Source organism: Dreissena polymorpha, chromosome 14 (genome assembly GCF_020536995.1).
Source record: "Dreissena polymorpha isolate Duluth1 chromosome 14, UMN_Dpol_1.0, whole genome shotgun sequence".
Lineage (NCBI taxonomy): Eukaryota > Metazoa > Mollusca > Bivalvia > Myida > Dreissenidae > Dreissena > Dreissena polymorpha.
This window is the reverse complement of record NC_068368.1, coordinates 47,045,839-47,069,228: the sequence shown is the minus strand read 5'-3', so window position 1 is coordinate 47,069,228 and position 23,390 is coordinate 47,045,839. Positions and strand designations below refer to the sequence as shown.

The 23,390-nt window shown below is 36.8% G+C and overlaps 1 protein-coding gene across 4 annotated transcripts in view; it reads left to right on the top strand.

The window, feature by feature from the left end:
• The window catches only part of LOC127858537 (protein CBFA2T1-like), a 50,210-nt gene that overhangs the window by 19,774 nt on the left and 7,046 nt on the right, over positions 1-23,390 (top strand). Inside the window, exons 1-5 of one of the 4 annotated variants that reach the window (XM_052395746.1) lie at positions 6,604-6,898; positions 17,397-17,552; positions 20,904-21,115; positions 22,218-22,307; positions 22,923-23,104. In XM_052395746.1, coding sequence (XP_052251706.1) covers positions 17,414-17,552; positions 20,904-21,115; positions 22,218-22,307; positions 22,923-23,104 — 623 coding nt within the window. In that variant the 5' untranslated portion in view covers positions 6,604-6,898; positions 17,397-17,413. Of the gene's footprint in view, positions 1-6,603; positions 6,899-12,128; positions 12,151-15,906; positions 16,252-17,396; positions 17,553-20,903; positions 21,116-22,217; positions 22,308-22,922; positions 23,105-23,390 lie in introns of those variants that run through there. The other 3 variants (XM_052395747.1, XM_052395745.1, XM_052395748.1) reach the window with 3 other exon arrangements.

Sequence of the window (23,390 nt, the reverse complement as noted above, 5' to 3'; positions counted from 1 at the left end):
CCTGATATGTCTGTGCAGAATGCTTTTAGGCAACTGGTGTTGTCCCTGATATGTCTGTGCAGAATGCTTTTAGGCAACTGGTGTTGTCCCTGATATGTCTGTGCAGAATGCGTTTAGGCAAGTGGTGTTGTCCCTGATATGTCTGTGCAGAATGCATTTAGGCAAGTGGTGTTGTCCCTGATATGTCTGTGCAGAATGCATTTAGGCAAGTGGTGTTGTCCCTGATATGTCTGTGCAGAATGCATTTAGGCAAGTGGTGTTGTCCCTGATATGTCTGTGCTGAATGCATTTAGGCAAGTGGTGTTGTCCCTGATATGTCTGCGCAGAATGCGTTTAGGCAAGTGGTGTTGTCCCTGATATGTCTGCGCAGAATGCGTTTAGGCAAGTGGTGTTGTCCCTGATATGTCTGTGCTGAATGCATTTAGGCAAGTGGTGTTGTCCCTGATATGTCTGCGCAGAATGCGTTTAGGCAAGTGGTGTTGTCCCTGATATGTCTGCGCAGAATGCGTTTAGGCAAGTGGTGTTGTCCCTGATATGTCTGTGCAGAATGCGTTTAGGCAACTGGTGTTGTCCCTGATATGTCTGTGCAGAATGCATTTAGGCAAGTGGTGTTGTCCCTGATATGTCTGTGCTGAATGCATTTAGGCAAGTGGTGTTGTCCCTGATATGTCTGTGCAGAATGCTTTTAGGCAACTGGTGTTGTCCCTGATATGTCTGTGCAGAATGCTTTTAGGCAACTGGTGTTGTCCCTGATATGTCTGTGCAGAATGCGTTTAGGCAAGTGGTGTTGTCCCTGATATGTCTGTGCAGAATGCATTTAGGCAAGTGGTGTTGTCCCTGATATGTCTGTGCAGAATGCGTTTAGGCAAGTGGTGTTGTCCCTGATATGTCTGTGCAGAATGCGTTTAGGCAAGTGGTGTTGTCCCTGATATGTCTGTGCAGAATGCGTTTAGGCAAGTGGTGTTGTCCCTGATATGTCTGTGCAGAATGCGTTTAGGCAAGTGATGTTGTCCCTGATATGTCTGTGCAGAATGCGTTTAGGCAAGTGGTGTTGTCCCTGATATGTCTGTGCAGAATGCGTTTAGGCAAGTGGTGTTGTCCCTGATATGTCTGTGCAGAATGCGTTTAGGCAAGTGGTGTTGTCCCTGATATGTCTGTGCAGAATGCGTTTAGGCAAGTGGTGTTGTCCCTGATATGTCTGTGCAGAATGCGTTTAGGCAAGTGGTGTTGTCCCTGATATGTCTGTGCAGAATGCGTTTAGGCAAGTGGTGTTGTCCCTGATATGTCTGTGCAGAATGCGTTTAGGCAAGTGGTGTTGTCCCTGATATGTCTGTGCAGAATGCGTTTAGGCAAGTGGTGTTGTCCCTGATATGTCTGTGCAGAATGCGTTTAGGCAAGTGGTGTTGTCCCTGATATGTCTGTGCAGAATGCGTTTAGGCAAGTGGTGTTGTCCCTGATATGTCTGTGCAGAATGCATTTAGGCAAGTGGTGTTGTCCCTGATATGTCTGTGCAGAATGCGTTTAGGCAAGTGGTGTTGTCCCTGATATGTCTGTGCAGAATGCATTTAGGCAAGTGGTGTTGTCCCTGATATGTCTGTGCAGAATGCGTTTAGGCAAGTGGTGTTGTCCCTGATATGTCTGTGCAGAATGCGTTTAGGCAAGTGGTGTTGTCCCTGATATGTCTGTGCAGAATGCGTTTAGGCAAGTGGTGTTGTCCCTGATATGTCTGTGCAGAATGCATTTAGGCAAGTGGTGTTGTCCCTGATATGTCTGTGCAGAATGCGTTTAGGCAAGTGGTGTTGTCCCTGATATGTCTGTGCAGAATGCGTTTAGGCAAGTGGTGTTGTCCCTGATATGTCTGTGCAGAATGCGTTTAGACAAGTGGTGTTGTCCCTGATATGTCTGTGCAGAATGCGTTTAGGCAAGTGGTGTTGTCCCTGATATGTCTGTGCAGAATGCGTTTAGGCAAGTGGTGTTGTCCCTGATATGTCTGTGCAGAATGCGTTTAGGCAAGTGGTGTTGTCCCTGATATGTCTGTGCAGAATGCGTTTAGGCAAGTGGTGTTGTCCCTGATATGTCTGTGCTGAATGCATTTAGGCAAGTGGTGTTGTCCCTGATATGTCTGTGCAGAATGCGTTTAGGCAGGTGGTGTTGTCCCTGATATGTCTGTGCAGAATGCGTTTAGGCAAGTGGTGTTGTCCCTGATATGTCTGTGCAGAATGCGTTTAGGCAAGTGGTGTTGTCCCTGATATGTCTGTGCAGAATGCGTTTAGGCAGGTGGTGTTGTCCCTGATATGTCTGTGCAGAATGCATTTAGGCAAGTGGTGTTGTCCCTGATATGTCTGTGCAGAATGCGTTTAGGCAAGTGGTGTTGTCCCTGATATGTCTGTGCAGAATGCGTTTAGGCAAGTGGTGTTGTCCCTGATATGTCTGTGCAGAATGCGTTTAGGCAGGTGGTGTTGTCCCTGATATGTCTGTGCAGAATGCGTTTAGGCAAGTGGTGTTGTCCCTGATATGTCTGTGCAGAATGCTTTTAGGCAGGTGGTGTTGTCCCTGATATGTCTGTGCAGAATGCGTTTAGGCAAGTGGTGTTGTCCCTGATATGTCTGTGCAGAATGCGTTTAGGTAAGTGGTGTTGTCCCTGATATGTCTGTGCAGAATGCATTTAGGCAAGTGGTGTTGTCCCTGATATGTCTGTGCAGAATGCTTTTAGGCAGGTGGTGTTGTCCCTGATATGTCTGTGCAGAATGCGTTTAGGCAAGTGGTGTTGTCCCTGATATGTCTGTGCAGAATGCGTTTAGGCAAGTGGTGTTGTCCCTGATATGTCTGTGCAGAATGCGTTTAGGCAAGTGGTGTTGTCCCTGATATGTCTGTGCAGAATGCGTTTAGGCAAGTGGTGTTGTCCCTGATATGTCTGTGCAGAATGCGTTTAGGCAGGTGGTGTTGTCCCTGATATGTCTGTGCAGAATGCTTTTAGGCAGGTGGTGTTGTCCCTAAAATGTCTGTGCAGAATGCGTTTAGGCAAGTGGTGTTGTCCCTGATATGTCTGTGCAGAATGTGTTTAGGCAAGTGGTGTTGTCCCTGATATGTCTGTGCAGAATGCGTTTAGGCAAGTGGTGTTGTCCCTGATATGTCTGTGCAGAATGCATTTAGGCAAGTGGTGTTGTCCCTGATATGTCTGTGCAGAATGCGTTTAGACAAGTGGTGTTGTCCCTGATATGTCTGTGCAGAATGCGTTTAGGCAAGTGGTGTTGTCCCTGATATGTCTGTGCAGAATGCGTTTAGGCAAGTGGTGTTGTCCCTGATATGTCTGTGCAGAATGCGTTTAGGCAAGTGGTGTTGTCCCTGATATGTCTGTGCAGAATGCGTTTAGGCAAGTGGTGTTGTCCCTGATATGTCTGTGCAGAATGCGTTTAGGCAGGTGGTGTTGTCCCTGATATGTCTGTGCAGAATGCTTTTAGGCAGGTGGTGTTGTCCCTAAAATGTCTGTGCAGAATGCGTTTAGGCAAGTGGTGTTGTCCCTGATATGTCTGTGCAGAATGCGTTTAGGCAAGTGGTGTTGTCCCTGATATGTCTGTGCAGAATGCGTTTAGGCAAGTGGTGTTGTCCCTGATATGTCTGTGCAGAATGCATTTAGGCAAGTGGTGTTGTCCCTGATATGTCTGTGCAGAATGCGTTTAGACAAGTGGTGTTGTCCCTGATATGTCTGTGCAGAATGCGTTTAGGCAAGTGGTGTTGTCCCTGATATGTCTGTGCAGAATGCGTTTAGGCAAGTGGTGTTGTCCCTGATATGTCTGTGCAGAATGCGTTTAGGCAAGTGGTGTTGTCCCTGATATGTCTGTGCAGAATGCATTTAGGCAAGTGGTGTTGTCCCTGATATGTCTGTGCAGAATGCTTTTAGGCAGGTGGTGTTGTCCCTGATATGTCTGTGCAGAATGCGTTTAGGCAAGTGGTGTTGTCCCTGATATGTCTGTGCAGAATGCGTTTAGGCAAGTGGTGTTGTCCCTGATATGTCTGTGCAGAATGCGTTTAGGCAAGTGGTGTTGTCCCTGATATGTCTGTGCAGAATGCGTTTAGGCAAGTGGTGTTGTCCCTGATATGTCTGTGCAGAATGCATTTAGGCAAGTGGTGTTGTCCCTGATATGTCTGTGCAGAATGCTTTTAGGCAGGTGTTGTTGTCCCTGATATGTCTGTGCAGAATGCGTTTAGGCAAGTGGTGTTGTCCCTGATATGTCTGTGCAGAATGCGTTTAGGCAAGTGGTGTTGTCCCTGAAAATGTCTGTGCAGAATGCGTTTAGGCAAGTGGTGTTGTCCCTGATATGTCTGTGCAGAATGCGTTTAGGCAAGTGGTGTTGTCCCTGATATGTCTGTGCAGAATGCATTTAGGCAAGTGGTGTTGTCCCTGATATGTCTGTGCAGAATGCGTTTAGACAAGTGGTGTTGTCCCTGATATGTCTGTGCAGAATGCGTTTAGGCAAGTGATGTTGTCCCTGATATGTCTGTGCAGAATGCGTTTAGGCAAGTGGTGTTGTCCCTGATATGTCTGCGCAGAATGCGTTTAGGCAATTGGTGTTGTCCCTGATATGTCTGTGCAGAATGCGTTTAGGCAAGTGGTGTTGTCCCTGATATGTCTGTGCAGAATGCGTTTAGGCAAGTGGTGTTGTCCCTGATATGTCTGTGCAAAATGGGTTTAGGCAAGTGGTGTTGTCCCTGATATGTCTGTGCAGAATGCGTTTAGGCAAGTGGTGTTGTCCCTGATATGTCTGTGCAGAATGCGTTTAGGCAAGTGGTGTTGTCCCTGATATGTCTGTGCAGAATACGTTTAGGCAAGTGGTGTTGTCCCTGATATGTCTGTGCAGAATACGTTTAGGCAAGTGGTGTTGTCCCTGATATGTCTGTGCAGAATGCATTTAGGCAAGTGGTGTTGTCCCTGATATGTCTGTGCAGAATACGTTTAGGCAAGTGGTGTTGTCCCTGATATGTCTGTGCAGAATGCGTTTAGGCAAGTGGTGTTGTCCCTGATATGTCTGTGCAGAATGCGTTTAGGCAAGTGGTGTTGTCCCTGATATGTCTGTGCAGAATGCGTTTAGGCAAGTGGTGTTGTCCCTGATATGTCTGTGCAGAATACGTTTAGGCAAGTGGTGTTGTCCCTGATATGTCTGTGCAGAATACGTTTAGGCAAGTGGTGTTGTCCCTGATATGTCTGTGCAGAATGCATTTAGGCAAGTGGTGTTGTCCCTGATATGTCTGTGCAGAATACGTTTAGGCAAGTGGTGTTGTCCCTGATATGTCTGTGCAGAATGCATTTAGGCAAGTGGTGTTGTCCCTGATATGTCTGTGCAGAATGCGTTTAGGCAAGTGGTGTTGTCCCTGATATGTCTGTGCAGAATACGTTTAGGCAAGTGGTGTTGTCCCTGATATGTCTGTGCAGAATACGTTTAGGCAAGTGGTGTTGTCCCTGATATGTCTGTGCAGAATGCATTTAGGCAAGTGGTGTTGTCCCTGATATGTCTGTGCAGAATACGTTTAGGCAAGTGGTGTTGTCCCTGATATGTCTGTGCAGAATGCATTTAGGCAAGTGGTGTTGTCCCTGATATGTCTGTGCAGAATGCACAGGCTAATCAGGGTAAACTCTTTATTCACAAGCATTAAGCCCAGTATTCCCAGAATATGGCTTAATTCATCTTCTTCAGCATCTCATGAAGTTCCCATAATTCAGAATTCACTGCATATGATATTATCCATGTTGAAGTGTTACAAACAATGAAGTGTTATAATGATTTCTATTTGCAATAATGTGTGTTTGGCAAAAATTATTTATTAGTGCTTAAAAGTTTCAATATCCCTTTGATAAGTAGACTTCACAATCATAATTAATAATGTTACTTTAGTTCAAAACTTTAAGTGTTACATGAATACAGTACTCTTTCTAGCTTTTCTGGTCAATAATACTTACAATAATCCTGTGTATTTGCATTGTATACCCCAACTTAAGTCAAAATAGAAAGACATTCTGAAATTGTTGGACAGCATTTGTAACCAAACCTCTGACATTAACCACCCTGGGTGAGGTGGTAACCAGTGAACTCTCCCACTCAATGATGCTTACAGCATTGATGAAAAGTTTAACTCTTTACCACTTAGATACGGGTACATATTTTGACGCATTTGTGATCCCTAACAAGTTAAATTTAATTAAAATCCTTTCTTACTAAATTCAAGTTTTAAAGGCTTCATTTCAAACCTTTAGATACTGATGAGCAGCTAACAGCATACAACCTGAACAGACAGCAAGTTACTCCCAGGTTGTTCTGGTTTTATCCTGGTTGCATAAGCCATTTTCACTTCGCTTCTTTTGGGGGAAAGAATAAGGACAGAAATGTTTCCTCTTTTTTCTAAGATGTTTTACTAGTATTTAAATCCTTATTATCCCCTCAGGGTATAAACCATTGTTGCTTTTAAAGCTCCCTAACAAGAATACCCAGTCAATTCTGAGCGGGCTGTCTGCTTTCCTGAGCAGGCTTCCTGCTATCACTGGAAAACAAACTCACAGAATCTGGCTATCAGTGTCTGCCATATTAACTCCTGTGCTTCATCGGATTGTCCAGGATAGTTACTGCTAACCAATTATCAGGGTGTGCTTGTTTCTCTTCTTCTGTCAGAAGTAAAATAAATGTTCATCTGGCAATTAACACTTTGAACACGACTTTCAAGTGTGTGCATTTAACATAATTTATTCAGTTGCTGTGCAAGGAACAATTATGCTATTAGTTTTATTCCTTTGACAATACTTGCGAAATTATATATTTTAAGTATTACCAGTGTGAATCTAGAAATTGATCCTGGATTTATTTATATCAATCTGCAAGGATTTTATGATTTGTGGTTTTATGAGATGGTAAGTATAGAAATAAACGTGAATATTTTTTATTTATTTATCCAGTTTTGACATTTATTATGTTCTCTTGTTAAAAATTGTTGATCAGTTTTTACAGCCTATTTAAAACTTTTTAAACACTGAAAGCATTCTGTTTTAATGTCTCATTTTGTTGCATTTTGATCATTTACCTTCTTTTTATCTGTGAACATGTAGTTTTAATAGTTGTAAAGTTTATCAGTCAATTTTATATTACAGACGGTCTGTTGCTTACTAGTTTAGTGATGTGTGTGTTAGACCATTCAGTATTTGTAAATTGCATAAAAAATGCTGTACAGAAAACATGGAAAAAATCTTATTATTTACAAAAACTTCAAAATGTAAACTTAAAAATGGTGGAAAGAAATGGAAATGAAAACCTTCAAACAGAAATATATTTTTTATTTTTTTGGTATGTGAATATAAATAGGGATTATATAGATATGTAAAATGTTCAGCATGGACATCCTTCTATTGAACAATTTTAAAGAATGTTATCGAAATTACCTTCTAGAGCATTCATGTTTACTGTAAACGTCAGTATGAAATTTCGTGATTTTATAAAAACAACTAATTCGTTGACACGTAATTTCGTGGATTTCAAATAAAAACAACTAATTCGTTGATATGTAATTTCGTGGATTTCAAATTGGGGAAGATTGACCGTCATAATAATTAAACTTTTATTAAAAACCCAGAGAAATAACGAAGCGTAATCTGCTTATCTGTGTTGACAGCAAGACTGAGGTTAATGTGCACTGATGCATGATAGTGTTGCCGATAAGAGCGATAAATAGGCGCACTTGTAGTAACAATTGAGTAATAAGGTCCCCAAAATACACGTGTGAAAACCGTTATCTCTCTCGTCTCTTTTAACTTGAATTGGCACTAATTGACATATGTGATAAATCTGCAAACTGCGTACAAATTGATATTTTATATAAACACACTTCTTGTTATTCATACTAAGTGATCATTAATATCGTAGTTCTTATCATACTAAGTAATCATAAACATCTTAGTTCAAACATATATAATTTACGTCAAATGGGTGGAAAATAACAACACCATTTTCAATTCGAAAAAAGTTAAATAAATATCTCGGATTACCAACAACAAAAGACAATGTTGGAAATGACATTCGGAAATTACCGATTTCGGATTAAAAATGTATAAATAATCGTTGGTACCTATTTGAATTCGTGGTTCAGCGGACCAAAGAAATCCACAAAAATTCGTACCACATGAAATTTAATGGTTGTACAGTATTCATGTATGAAAGAATCTGATTTTAAAATATTAATATTTCATATGTGTCTGGCAGAAAAATCTAATTCATACAATAAATGATTATGAAACTTTGGACAAGCCTTGATTTCCCTTGTGTCTCACATCTGTAGAAAATGTTATTAAAATTGTCTTTCATTTTTGTGCAAGTCAATATTTATTATTCCCAGTTCGGTATTTAATTTTAAATACAGAAGACAAGATTAGGGTCTGGCATCAAACAGCTGTATCTGGTAATAAAGTGTGATGCAGATATGACAGATTCACACTCAACCACTGTACATTGTTATGTTAGAAATAATTATGATAAATATGTTATGATAGAAATGTGATAAATATTGATATGACTTTTGGTCTTAGGAAAATTTATGTTGGAGTAAATCGCTATTGTTTTAACAGATATAAGCGATTATATTTCAAGAAGTTACACCATGGTTTTTAAATATTAAAAAATAATGGTTTAGAAGTAGAAAAGAACCACAGAAGTATTAATCATAATTACTCAAAGTTTTCTGACACTCTTAAGTAAGACATCCTCTTTTAAAGCAAAAATGATAATTTTTTGCGACTTAATTTTTCAAACACCCAGATTGTCCCCAATAATTAATGACAATTTTTGGAAGCTTTCTATCAGAAATCAATCTATTGGTGATACATTGGACATGCTTTTTACCTGGCAGATAAATCTTAGAAGTCACTGGACAAAGTGATCATGATAAGGAAACAATAAGTTCTTATTGATGAATTTATGCTTTTTGGTGCAAATCTAATTGATGCATTTTGGTGTAAATCACTTTAGGAACAACTGTGTGATGTTAATTAGCACCAAATATGTTTACTTTATTAATAATGGAAATGTTCGTTTCATTCATTAATGTCAATTAACAATTTAGTTATCTGCGGCTATAATGTTCCTGCTCAAATGAGATAAATTAACACACATTTAACTTCGCCAAATTGTTATGTGTTTAAAGCACTGAAATAAAAATTTCCCCTATTTGTTTGGGTGCAAATACAAAATTCTTAGTGCAGTTTATCAATTGCTAATAATTGCTCACTGTGGTCAAATTTCAGCCTTGGAATATGTTTAGGTAAAACAAAGTAAAACATAATTATACTTTTTGAAATTCATTGCAAGCCCATAATTTGGTATTAACTACCGTACTTAACTGTGTGGTTTCGATATGTAAACCGTGCTGCAGCTAGGATTTGAAAAGGGCAGGGGGATTTTTTGTCGAAAGGGCACTTTGGACGCGCAGTATTTTGTCAAAAGGGCACTTTTGAGTGCGCGGGTGTGTTTCTAGAATGCTTCCTCATGCATGTTAATTTATATGTTATTAATAATTGTAAGAATAAATTATATGCCCAAAACAGTTGGTGCAGAAAAGTAGTGTTCATATTTGGTATAATTGGAACCAATAACATTCAGAGTCCCTTACATGTTGGGGTGTTGAATTGAAGTAGCAGGGAAACTCAATCCCCCAAGTTATTATCCCCCCATGCACCAATAACCAGGCCATGACATTAGCCATTCTAGCACCTGTCTCCATATGTTCCCTTATTAAAAACTCATTATGAGGGGTGATACATGTCCGGTATTGATGAAATCAGTGCTTTGTGAGAGCAATAAACTGCACTGTATCCAGATTTATTACCTACTTTTTGGTCTTCCAGGTGAAACTTGGAGTCTGTCTGTCACACTTTTCTGGATCCTGTAATAACTTTAAAAGTTCTTAATATTTTTTCATGAAACTTGCAACATTTATAGATTGCAATATGGACATTATGCACGTCATTTCATTTTGTTCCTACGTCAAAAATTGTGGTTGCTATGGCAACCAAAAAAAAATAATCTGAAAATGCTGGAATTTCTGACAATGGTGGAGCTGGTAGGGGAACATATTGCTTGACAATAGCCTTGTTGTTTATGTTTCCAAATGGAGAGATTTTGTAGTCTGTCTTCATGTTTTGGTTCCTGTTCTCTAATGCAACCAGATTTCATCTGATCACACTAATCTTTCTGAAAATGTAAATTAGTATACAATGGAGGCCAAATATAACAACCAGCCAAAATCTCACCAGGCAAAGGCTAGCATACTCATCCGGTTTAGTTCTGATCATCACCGAACTTTATTTTATAAGCATTTAATTGAGGGAAAAAAAACAGCCAAATCTCACCATGTGCTTCATAGTAATTGTCCTTTAATTTCTTTAAATATGTCTGTTAGATAATTTCTGCACTGTAACTCAAAACTTTAGATCTATTTGTCAAACTTGGTATTTTGTATAAATGATAATTATCTCACCAAGCGTTATGCTGCATAGGGTTTTTCAAAACAAACACTTAGTCAACAATGTGCAGGGTTTGGACAATAGTGGTCAACCGTGGTTGAGGGACACTTTGTCCACAATGTGCAGGGTTTGGACAATAGTGGTCAACCGTGGTTGAGGGACACTTTGTACACACTGTGCAGGGTTTGGACAATAGTGGTCAACTGTGGTTGAGGGACACTTTGTCCACACTGTGCAGGGTTTGGACAATAGTGGTCAACTGTGGTTAAGGGGCACTTAGTCCACAATGTGCAGGGTTTGGACAATAGTGGTCAACTGTGGTTGAGGGACACTTTGTCCACACAGTGCAGGGTTTGGACAATAGTGGTCAACTGTGGTTGAGGGACACTTTGTCCACACTGTGCAGGGTTTGGACAATAGTGGTCAACTGTGGTTGAGGGACACTTTGTCCGCACTGTACAGGGTTTGGACACAAGTACCAGTAGTCAACTGTTTTTGTCGGGAATCTAAAGTCATGCTACACTTCCTGAATATTCAGCACCAGTTGAAAGTTGCACTAAATTGTAGAATAATTGTGGCATCTGCTATGCACTGTCTAAACCTACCTAGCAATTTACCCCAAATAAATATCCTAACTTTGCAATGGTAATTAATAGATGTTTTTTTATTTAATTTTAGTGCTGAATAGTTAAGATAGATTTGTATCATTTAGTTTGTTGTTAAAAAGGGTTGTTACAGAAGGGGTTGTTGCTTAAAAATTGTGTAAAGCAAGTAGAATAACAAGAAATATTATCCATATCCAATTTTGATGTATATACATGACTGTTTATCCAATATAAATACAGTATCATGATGCTAATAGAGCCATTGCCTGTCCAACAGTCATAAACTTAACTCTTTCAGTGCTGGAACCAAATTTTGAAGGCCTTTGCAAACAGTTTGGATGAGGCGTCTCATTAGGATCCAAACTGTTTGCTATTCTGATAGTTTTTTGTTTTTTTAATAATAAAAAATGCTAATTTAAGAAATTCAGCACTCGACAATTTAGCAGACTACAAATTTCCCAGCATGCAAAGGGTTAATGTCCACTAACATCACTTAATAGGACAATACAACAGAGGCTGTATATCCGTCAAGTTCGTTGCTGAACAATTGCATTATTAATACAGGGCCGCTTTAGTTGAAAAATACCAAAGACAGGCTGACGGTCCCATGTGACAAGCATTTTATTGATAGATTTAGTTTGTAACAGCAGTTATTTGCCTGCAATATTTTCCAATCCACATATGTTGTATCCACCGGGATGAAAAGAACTACAAACTGTTCGCTGAGAATTGTGCAGCTGATTCCTAGTTAGTTTTTTCCTTGGAAAATGATTAAGTAGAAATAAGTATAATATCAATTTAAGAACAATCTTAAGAAATAATTCCAGAATTAAAACTCAGCTGTTTGGATGAGGAAATATGTGTGTGTGATTTCTAAGAATTGTTTATTGCATCTGTCAACTTGATAATAAAAACTAATTAGAAGCTTTCATTTATTATCTGATATCTGTATAACATCGGAGGAATATGTTTTATTAGCTCCAGTGTTGTCTCTGTGAGTGGAATTATTAAAATTAATCAGACAGATGTGCTAATCAAGAGTTGCCACAGGTAAATGTCTACTTTATTAATATATTGAATACAGTGTTAAATTGTTAGCTAGTAGATAATTAGTAATAAAAACTATATAAATATAAGTTTTTCTAGTTTAGGCAGATGTGCCTTGTTGACAGCAGTATATATTTAATAGTTTTTATTTATTAAGACATTTTCAAGACTTCATGTATTGATAGTTAAATACATGTTATTCAGTAAAATACAAAAATCAAACGGAATACAAATAAAGTTCTGGTAAGAGTTTTATTTACAACTGGAAATTTAACTAAATAAAACCATGTTTTGCTTTAAATGGCATATTTCAGCCAAAGTCTGTTAAATAGTTCCCTGTATGAGAGAAACATTATGATTGAGAATCATCTAGTTTATTAATATGAATGTACATTTCAATAAAATTTCATAACTATTATGGTATAATGACATTATGTTAATTATTGTATAATATGCTTATGAATCTATATTGTCTGGGCCGTTCTGTCTTCATATTAAATTAAATATAAAATCCATGAATATTAATTTTAACAGATTTTGGAAATTTATTGAAGTTTGTCATTAAATGCTTTAAATTGATAAATGTAAATATTGGAACTAAAGAGTTCCAGTTTAAAGCAACAATTTTTTTTTAAGTCAATCTACACCTGGGCTAGAACCACAGACGGTTGGAGTAAAAGTCCACCAATTAATCCTCTCAGCCATCAGTTCTGACATGTGCAGCATGTATTTTTTACTTTATATAAGCAATCCTCTTAATTTCACACAATATAACGATAACAACAGAACTTTCCAAATTATACAATTGATATCCATTTCACGGTTTGTAACGCTTTATCATTTTCAGGTTTTTAAATCGTCAAACGATTAATAAAAATGGATATTTTAGAGCAGGGATAATGTTCAGTATTACTATTTCCTTGCAAAAAAATCATTACAACAAAAATTTGCAAATCTAAATATTATTTTGTCAATTCATCAAGACGTGAAAAGGTCTATTGAAGAGGAAAATGTTACTAACAGATAAATAACTATACTAAGTCCTGTAATTACCGGTATTAATGTTCAATGCCTGATCAATGCCTGTCATTTAAATAATGTCCAAAGTTTTGATATAACAGTATATGTATTTACTAAGGTTTCCATCACTGAATGGAAGTGAACATTTGGATTTATTTTTATTTTTCCAACCTCAAGCCATTCCCAGGATTGTATGGTGAGCAGATGGTTATCTCAGAGGTTAGTCTAACAGCAAGGCTCTTGGGGTGTTTTCCATCCAGCACTCTGTACAAGGTTTCAGACATCTGCTCCCCTTCTGCTTCCAAGAAATTTTGACAAGGTTTTTAAGTTGTCTTTCAAACTCTTCTCCTGGAATGCAGATGTTATTTCTGGCGTCCTTGAATAAGCCTTTGATTTGAATATACCAATATTATTATGAGTTTATTTTATGAATTACCAGTGTGTTGTACTGAAATGCTTGTGCGTAAAGTGTTCGTTGCAGATTAGCCTGCACGGTTTGCACAGGCTATTGCCTGCACGGTTTGCACAGGCTATTGCTACGCAATGAGTTGGAAAGGTAGCTATATACATGTAATTAATTTCATGACTTTGTTGTGTGTAATCAATATAAAATAAAACCATCACTGTTACTAAAAAATCATTTCGATCTAAAGTGTACATTACGTGATGCATATTTTAGTTATGAAAAAAATAATTTAAACAATTGTTCTATAACATGATGTCATCACAGAATGATTAAATCATTTTACATTCAGTCCAAAATATCTAAGCCATGAAGTGTGTTTACTGCAAACAAAATAGGAGTAAAAAACACGATTTGTACATCGTCCTCATAGATTATTATTATTATTTTCAATCATTACGTTCAATAATTATTTGTTTGGCTAAATATTTATGTGTATACAATGTTTTTAAATGATATTTTGCCATGATAAAGTTATTGTGTTGAGTCATTAATTTAGACTCGATGTCAAGTTCTGTCAATGTTAATTCACTGGCACTCGGATATTTTACATTTATAATCTTCAACTTGCTACTTACTTATGTATATATGGATTGAAATTTTGTTACTTTAATGACATAGCAATAAAGTCTTGTATGAATATATCAAAAAAAAAAAATAGAAAATTCTGTCAATAAACCCAGTTTTCATAGAGGCATAAAAAAATACTATTTCCTTATTCTTTATATTCTAAAGATTTTTTGTACAGATACATATCATTATTATATACAGTTATTTCCAAAAATAAATATTATTCAGGTTCATCATGTCACAGTGTTGCAAAGTTCATTAATATAATCAACTATGCAAGAGATGCAGCTGAAAGTGAAACTGTCCCCTGGTACTGACTAGTGACCTCTGCATGTGTATGCCGATGGGAACAGACTAATGTTGGGACCATCTGCTAAACATTTCATCATGGGACATGGTACCATCGTGGTTCCATTGATTATTCAATTACCACAAATATTTGCTGAGTTCTGTTCTTTTCTCCATATGTTCCACTTCTCAGTGGGTCTTAATGACAAGAATGGGGTTAGTTAAAAACTGTTAACATAAATATTTGTTTTCTTGTTTACTGTAACACAAACTTATTCTGCATAAACAATAATCAAATAGCATGATAAAATGTGTTCCCGTCCCTGGGTGCTATTTGTTCATCATGTTTAATGCAACTTGTTGAAACGCTTGAATTGTCTTTCCATTTGAAGTGTTGAAGATTTTATGATAAGGTCTGTTGTACAGTTTGTAAAATGTGTTTCTTAATCGGTGAGATAAATTCTTTGAGGAAAATAAACATATTTGCTTAATGTTTTCTTTTTATAAAATGTATTATAAATAGAAAAATTAACAACACAAAAATAGGTTTCAAAGCAAAATACTCAGAGCATTTTAAGATCACATTTTGCATGGCTAACTTGCATCCATTTGCCTAAAAATTTTACTTTACCCAATTATCCAATTGACTACTATATCTTACAAGCGAGAACAATTTCTTCATCAATTATACGCACACTCCATTTTGACAACAATAACTTTGTAACGGAACTTGTGAATCAATTGGCCCGCATTTAATCGCCAAGATGACAAAGGCATAATTGTTGAGTTATTAGTGGCTTCGATGACTTACTTCATCACCATGCTGGTGACACAAAGAAAATCTTTGGAGATCTATTGTGACCAGCAGCCGATCAATTGGCAATTGTCAGCAAGTGATCTTGCTTAGATGCTGGTTGTGATAGGGCAGTCAATTGCGGAAAGTCATAACCCTTTGAAAGGAAATAAATTGACTTGGGATGTTGTTCAAAGCTTTATGTGATTTTATGGCATTGTTGTGGAGCGTTTAAAGTTGGCCAAGTCTGAGGGTATTGAGGGTATGTATAATGCAGTGGCAGTCATATTTCATGCCCTGCTTCCATCTGATAGTATTCACTGAGAACGAAGTGCTCAATTTTAAAATGCTTTGCGTAAAATATATTTGAGCTTTCTTGCATTTCTGTTCAGTAATAGTCTACTGTTGAAGTTCAGTATCAAATAATTTATGCAAAACAAAAAATGGTGGAATTTATATCAGAAGATAAAATATAATATTTTACGTTTTCTCTCTATTTTATGTTTTTGATCTTTTTATTTATTTACGTATTTAAACTTTCACACTTTATATGGTTATTATCAAAAGTAATTTTCAGTATCTTAACCATTATTTTACCAGGCATACAGTTCCTTATCTTTAGTGAGTGGACTAATGGACCATGCAGGGATATAACTCCAGTGAAATGGCAGTGGAATTTCAGTCATCTCTATGAAGAGAATTGCATTGAGCTGTGCTTCTCAGTACTTCAGAAAATAAAAATTAATATTCAAAGTGCTTTCGTGCCCAGTACCAGGACATTTATAGTACTATCACGTTTTGTGTATTTTTTAAGAAACTAAAACTAAATATTGTAGAGGCTGTAGAAATAAACTGGTTTTGAGAGGCTGTTGTAATAGGCTGTTATTTATTTTGTAACTGTGCAAGTTGATTCTTACTTGGACAATCATTGGATTTGAAGCCAACATGAAAGGATATGTGCTACATTTAGGTAAATAAAACGGTTAAGAACAACAAGAGTTATGATATTTTCAAGAGGTAAAATGTGGACCTGTTTTGGTTAAATGGATTGAACAAATTTAATTCTCAAAAACATACCTTGCTTACATTAACCCTTTCAGTGCTGGAACCGAATTTTGAAGGCCTTTGCAAACAGTTTAGATCCAGATGAGACGCCACAGAACGTGGCGTCTCATCAGGATCCAAACTGCTATTCTGATAGTATTCTTTGAAAAAAATCAAAGAAAATGCAAATTACAAAAATTCAGCAGACGACATTTTTGCAGACGACAAATTTCCCAGCATGCAAAGGGTTAAGGTATCTGTCTGCTTGTAAACTGTTCTCCAATGGGTCATGGGTTCAATCCCCACTGTTGTAGCATTCTTTAAATCTCCACCATAGACACCAAGTGCTGGTTCTACCCAGGAAATGGACTCAAGAGCATGTCAATACTTCTAAGGCTCTCTGTGCAATGGAACTTTAATAAATAGGTTTAAACTAACAGTCTTTATTATTAATATTAATATATTACCCTTCACTGTAATCTTTGCTGTAATCCCTGCTTTGATGTTTAGATTATTCGTTTACTTAGTGTTGTTAATTTATAGAAACAATTAAGTGCTTGTCAACATAATAATGTTTAAATTAAAAAAAAATTGAACATTTGACAGATTAACTTAAAAATATGTTTGAAATAATTGTTGTAAAATTAAGAACTTGGTTAATTTATGGGTGCATTTTGCTAGAGATTTAATTATATTGTTAAAACTTAAATCAGTTTTAAAATTAATTCCCACGAAGGAGTACTACTTACAAATATCAGTATTAAACTACCTTAGTGGAAATATGTTAGTCAAGTTAAATGAATGATTGCATATGAATGCTTTTTTAAGGTGAAGACAAGTTAAAAGTCTATTTAAAATTATTTTTTCTGAAAATTTAATTTTCAAATATAAAGGGATCAAAATAATTTGGTCAATACTTTGGTACATAATTTGACTTTGACCACATTATTAACAGCTTTAGTGTTTAGGGGTACAAAAAATATCAGAACTGTTGGTCATATGCTTTTATTTTACAAGACTGTAAATTATATATAGAGAGGACTCCAAAAATGTGCACTCTGTGTATTCCAGATCATTGCGAGAGCATAATGCCCGAGAGTCCAGAAACCAAGGGACATCAGCAGACTCCAGTTACCTCCCCTGCTCCAATGACTGCCGGCATGGCCCTGGCGGGACACAGGGAACCCTCACGGCCCCTTTCCAACAACAACAACAACAACAATTCTGGTAAGTGTGGTAGATATTTCATTGTAACTACGGTGCATATACAAGAATGTAATAAAATAAATTAACGAACTATTTACGAGTTCATTATAATCGCATCAATTTTATTTCGAGAATGTATTGGCATTCTAGTGAACCCTGTCATGTTAGAAGTTTGGGGCTGAATACTTGGCACCAGTTTACACATGTAAACTGCTATCTGCAAAGAACATGGAAAGTACATTAGCTGGAAGTCTGTCCCTGTGATCTGCAACATTTCAATTCAGGGTATTTCCTAAGCAGCAGTCATTGACCAGTGCATTACTTAGAGGTAACCAGGTTACCAGCAGCAGTCATTGACCAGTGCATAACATAGAGGTAACCAGGTTACCAGACCAAGGCTGAGAAGAGTTCTTATGTCTGTTTGCCTTATATAAGGAGTGCACCTGCATACAATTCCAGTCTCTTCTATTAATCACTAACAGGTTTTGGGTGTAGCAATATATAGCAGTTACAAGAGTTATCTGCTGAACTTTTTGACCGATGGTCACATGACCATCTACTAGTTCACATAAGTCATAAGCTTCCAAGTTGCGTTCTGTTGGGAGGAGGTATACTTTACACAGGTCTTAGACCTTTACTTCTACAGCGGTTCATAATTTATCAATCAAATATTTCCTTGGTCAATAAAAGGTAACACATTAATAACAAAAAAAAGAGTAATTGACAATCAACTAATCCAGTAAGATGAAATCTCTTGATTAAAGAGCATCAAAAGAAATTCAGCGCCTTCTGCAAAAAAAATCACTCAACAAATACTGGCATTGAAAAACAACTATAATGTACAATACATTTGCGTCCCTATATTCCTGCAACATGGCAAGAAGAATGCATATAACAATGCCTAGCCTTGAACTCTCCTGCCCTATATTAAGTCTTCAAAAGACTGGCTTTCACAGCCTTAACCTATCCTGTCCGTATGACCTGCTATCATAGGCCATTACCTGTCCTATCCTATATTAAGTCTAAGACTGGCAATCCCAGCCTTGACTTGTCCTGGCTCACATTTGGGCGTAAAAATCATGGTTATCACAGCCTTTACCTTTCATTTTATGTTCTGTTGCTCGGATTAAAATATGCTTTAAAATAAAGCAACTTCTTGCATGCCTTGCAAATGTAGACAATTATTACTTTTAAATGTAGCTGAAAAGATACTGTCCTGGTAAGCTCAGTTGGACAAGTGCCTGACTACAAATTGGAGAAACATGGGTTTGATTCTTGGCTCAATCACATAACTTGTGTATGGATTGGTCATGAAATCCTTTCTGGTGCTTTTCTTCCCAGACCTCTGATTTAGGTAGGGCAGTTGTCAGTTACTGGCATAAAAATGTTCTCCTAGAACTGGACAAACAGCAAACCCAGTAAAAGGTGAATTGGTTATCTGACTGGCCAAGATCACTGAAATACTGTTCAAAACTGCGAACAACCCTTCAAATAAAGCAAACTGTAAAGAAGGTGTGTCAACTTGTAGCAGCACGTGTTGTCTTTGACGGCACAAAATGACTCATTTCATTGGAAGACCTTTTATGGTTTTCAGGAAGCATCTGATAAACATTTGACGTACACATTAGCACATTTTGTGCGTCTTTAACATATAAGCTTGTGTTTGTCTTCTACAAGTGAAATCTGTGACGTGTTCAATGGTCATTTATATATATATATACATATAATAGCTTAGTATAGGGAACACTGAAATGCTAATTGGATGTAAAGGCATTCAGTTTCTTGGGTCAGTATTTAAATTTATTATTGTTTTAAAATGATTTCTCTGATTTTTCTGAATGAATATTTCTTTATTGTAAATATTTACCATTATATATGCTATGGACTGAAATTTCTTATAACATGAAATTATTATTGTATGTAACAACATCAGTGTGGTATGAAGGTTCATCATGATTATTATTGACTAGAGAACTATGATGAACCTTACCTGCTGCATGAAAAAGTATGTTTGAAATTTGACACATAACGATCTGAATTTTTTGACTATGACAATACCATTTTGGATATTTGGTAATAATATGGGCTGTGCTCTGTGAAAAGCGGGTTAAATGAATGTGCGTTAAGTTTCGTCCCAGATTAACCTGTGCAGTCCGCATCTAGCACAAAATGATAATGATAAATATGTATGCATTTAGACAAAATGTGTCATGTTTAAATGACTGAATAGAGAGGGTAGTTCATGATGTTAATTTGATAAGTCAGGGGTGTGATTGAGGCAAAGTCAGAAGGGAGGAAAATTCTGTTGACTGATTATGACTACGCGAATGGCGCGCATAACGCAATGACAAACATAAAAACAGACATTAAAATAAACAATTTTTTTAACTTCATAACAATATTTCTTTATAAAAACCTGTTAAACTTCACATTAATGATACTGAGGATGCAAAGTAAACAGTTAAGTAAGTATTTATTGTGATCAATAGCAGCAGTTTTTCAATGTATTGAATGACAGTTAATAGACTAAATATAACCAAACACACTTGAGTGTTCTTCTGGTGTTAATGATGTATTAACTGAGTTAAATTAATATATTGAATTTGTTTACCTTTCAATATCTTGCATTTCACATCTTCACTCAGTTCAAAGCTATTTCAGTTAACTGAACAGCGTGACAAACATAATAAAGCAGAATATGCATATGAATCTGATTATACACAGACCCACAGACATATAAAAATCAAATCATGTTTGTCTATTTCCATGTTCGAACGATACTCTCTAAATTGTTTTACTTCACGAGTAGACTACAGTCTACTCTCAAATTTGCAAACACTGGTTTCCGTGACACAAATTCAGTGGGCACATTTCTTAACAAAATATGTGTTGCTTGTATCTAAAACGTAGTCTTTTTTTTTTTGACAAACACATTTCATTATTCCTATCAGACTAGGTGATGTCAGTCGTTTATTCGATTGCTATTTGTTATTTCAATAATCTTAATTTTCTCTTCACAACGGCACCATTTGCAAACAAATCACAGAGCGCATTTTAAAAACACGATTTTAATTGGAAGATTGGGAAACCACAGCCAATTATATGGCTCGTTTTAAAAATGCTTAGGCAGGATCTACCAGTGTAAAATGCGGAGATATTTCGGGCCGCTTATGAAATACGTCCGCGGAATCGGTGGTAGCCCCTCTCCCCCACATTTTTTAAAACGAATTTACGCAAATCTCAGAAGTGACATCCGGGACAACCCGATCCGCGGAAATCCGCGGATCCGCGGAAAAATCACACCCCTGTAAGTATAAACTAGTTATCATTAATGCAAAACCATGTAACTGGTAGTCATCCATGGATTTTCAGGTGAACTGTCGCCAACAACTCCAAACATGATGAACGGACGGACACCCTCCCCGAACGCAGCCCCAACATCGTCCAATCAGCAGCTTCCTCCAGCATGTGGGGCGAGACAACTCAGCAAGTTGAAGAGATTTCTAACTACGCTTCAGCAATTTGGCTCCGATATCTCGCCAGAAATCGGGGAACGTGTCCGGGCACTGGTTCTCGGACTTGTAGTATGTTATTCTTGTTTTCTATGTCAGTTTTTAACGCAAGTGCATAAAGTGTTGTCCAACAAGTGCATAAAGTGTTGTCCAACAAGTGCATAAAGTGTTGTCCAACAAGTGCATAAAGTGTTGTCCAACAAGTGCATAAAGTGTTGTCCAACAAGTACATTAAGTGTTGTCCAAGATTAGCCAGACCAGTCTTCTTTCTACTTTCATTGTAATATTAGTTTATAGAAGTTTCTGTTCATCCAGATCAGGCGGAGAGTTGTCTCTGATTAGCCTGTGCAGACTAAACTGATACGACATTTTATGCACTTGCATGAAACCACGTTTTCCCAGAGAGGCGGATTCACATATATTTGTTGAAATGAACTTTACCAATAAAGAACTTTACCAATAAAGAACTTTACCAATAAAGAACTTTACCAATAAAGGTGTTATGAAACCAAAGGGGATATTTGCATCATTTAAAGAAATTCTCGTGGGGGAATGGGTATTTCTCTTGTGGGAATTAAGAGGCCTATATGAGGCTACTGCTTAAGAAGGAAAAAGGCCCTATGTATCTAGAAAATGAAGCTAGTTTGAAATGAAAGCTCATGAGCCTAAATAAATTGATAATTCTTGCAAACAAATGTAATTTATTAATATTTAAGTAAATTAATTCTTATTGGATTATCATGAATTCGATATATAGATATACATGTAGCAATTAAAATGATTGGCCATTTGACGTTACAGCCAGTCGGGTTTCCTCATTTGTTTTCATTGCAAGACATTGAACTATAGGTTTAACTTGGTGTAATAACTTCCTTGCAAACTGGCATAAAATCACTGTAGAACTACCATATCCCAGAAACCTACCTTCCCTATACCAATTGTCATATCATTATTTGAAAGAAGCTGTTATGAAAACAATGACTTTACAAAATTGAACTTGTGCATTTGTTGAAAGTTTCCATGCATAAAAATTCAATATTGAATCAGACTTTTGAGTTGAATGTTCATCTGATTTTGATTATTCAAATACGGTATACGTTCCTATACCTACTTTAAAGATTTTTGTGTCTTTGTGTAGTTTATCATCTTGTTCATGTTAACGTTATTATTTCAGAATTCTCACCTGTCCATTGAAGAATTCCATTCAAAACTTCAAGAGGCCACAAACTTTCCATTGAGACCATTTGTAATACCTTTCCTGAAGGTACAAGCATGTGTTTAAACATTTAAAAAAATATGTTCATTTATTTGAAAAGTATTGATAGAAAATGCAATTGTTTGATGCTGAGGTCGGAACTACTAAATGAATCACAGCAAAAAACATGTAATTTTTTTAGATAAAACATTCCTTGTAAATACATTCTTAAGATTTGGTAAATAGAATACCAAGAAATTGTTCAGTACAGATATGTTTATTAGCTCGGTCAAAAAACTTGCACAGTTGGTTTACAGGTTTTTGGAGTCTCCCTAAATAAAATTATCTCTATTCAACATTAAACGAAACCAGTATGTAGCTTTATGATTTTTTGCCCCAGAAGGGCATTGTATAGGTCTATAGTTACTTGATTGTAACCTGCTTGTCCACCCATCTTTCCTGCTGAATATGATTCTGTATATTGTGATAAGAGGACATTAAGAGAAATTGCAGAGAACAAGACTGGAAATCTGTCACCAATATTTTTGTAGTAACTGTCCTATGTTTTATTTTTGTGTTGCAGATGATACTCAATAATATATAATCATATGTGGCTTATAGGTATTTTTTATATTTTTAATTGCAAGCCTATTCACATAATTAATCGCTGGTTTTCAATTTCAGGCAAATTTGCCGTTATTGCAACGAGAGCTGATGCATCTAGCTCGAATGGCGAAGCAGACCCCTCAGGGATACCTCTCCCAAAATGAGCACATCCTCTTCAATGCGACCCAGTCCCCCGTGGAACCTCAGGAAAACTCTGCCCCACAGATCAATGAGAACGGAAAACGTCTCTCGCCCGACAGGTAGCATGCATGCTAGCATGAACAATGAAATTTGCAATACTGTTTTAACTGCTTAATGTTTTTGTCATTTTTTTTCAGAGATAAAAGCTCGATAAAAAATTATACATGTTATTTTTTAAATATTTTTGTAAGATTTGGGTAAAGTGTAGCATCAGGGTTGCCAATTAACTTGAAAAGTCAGGGAAATTTGATTTTTTTTCAAGGTCAGTGAAAAGTCAGGGAATTTTAAAAAATGGTCAGTGAAAAATGAAATTTCAGAAAAGTCAGTGAAAAGTCATGGAAAAAT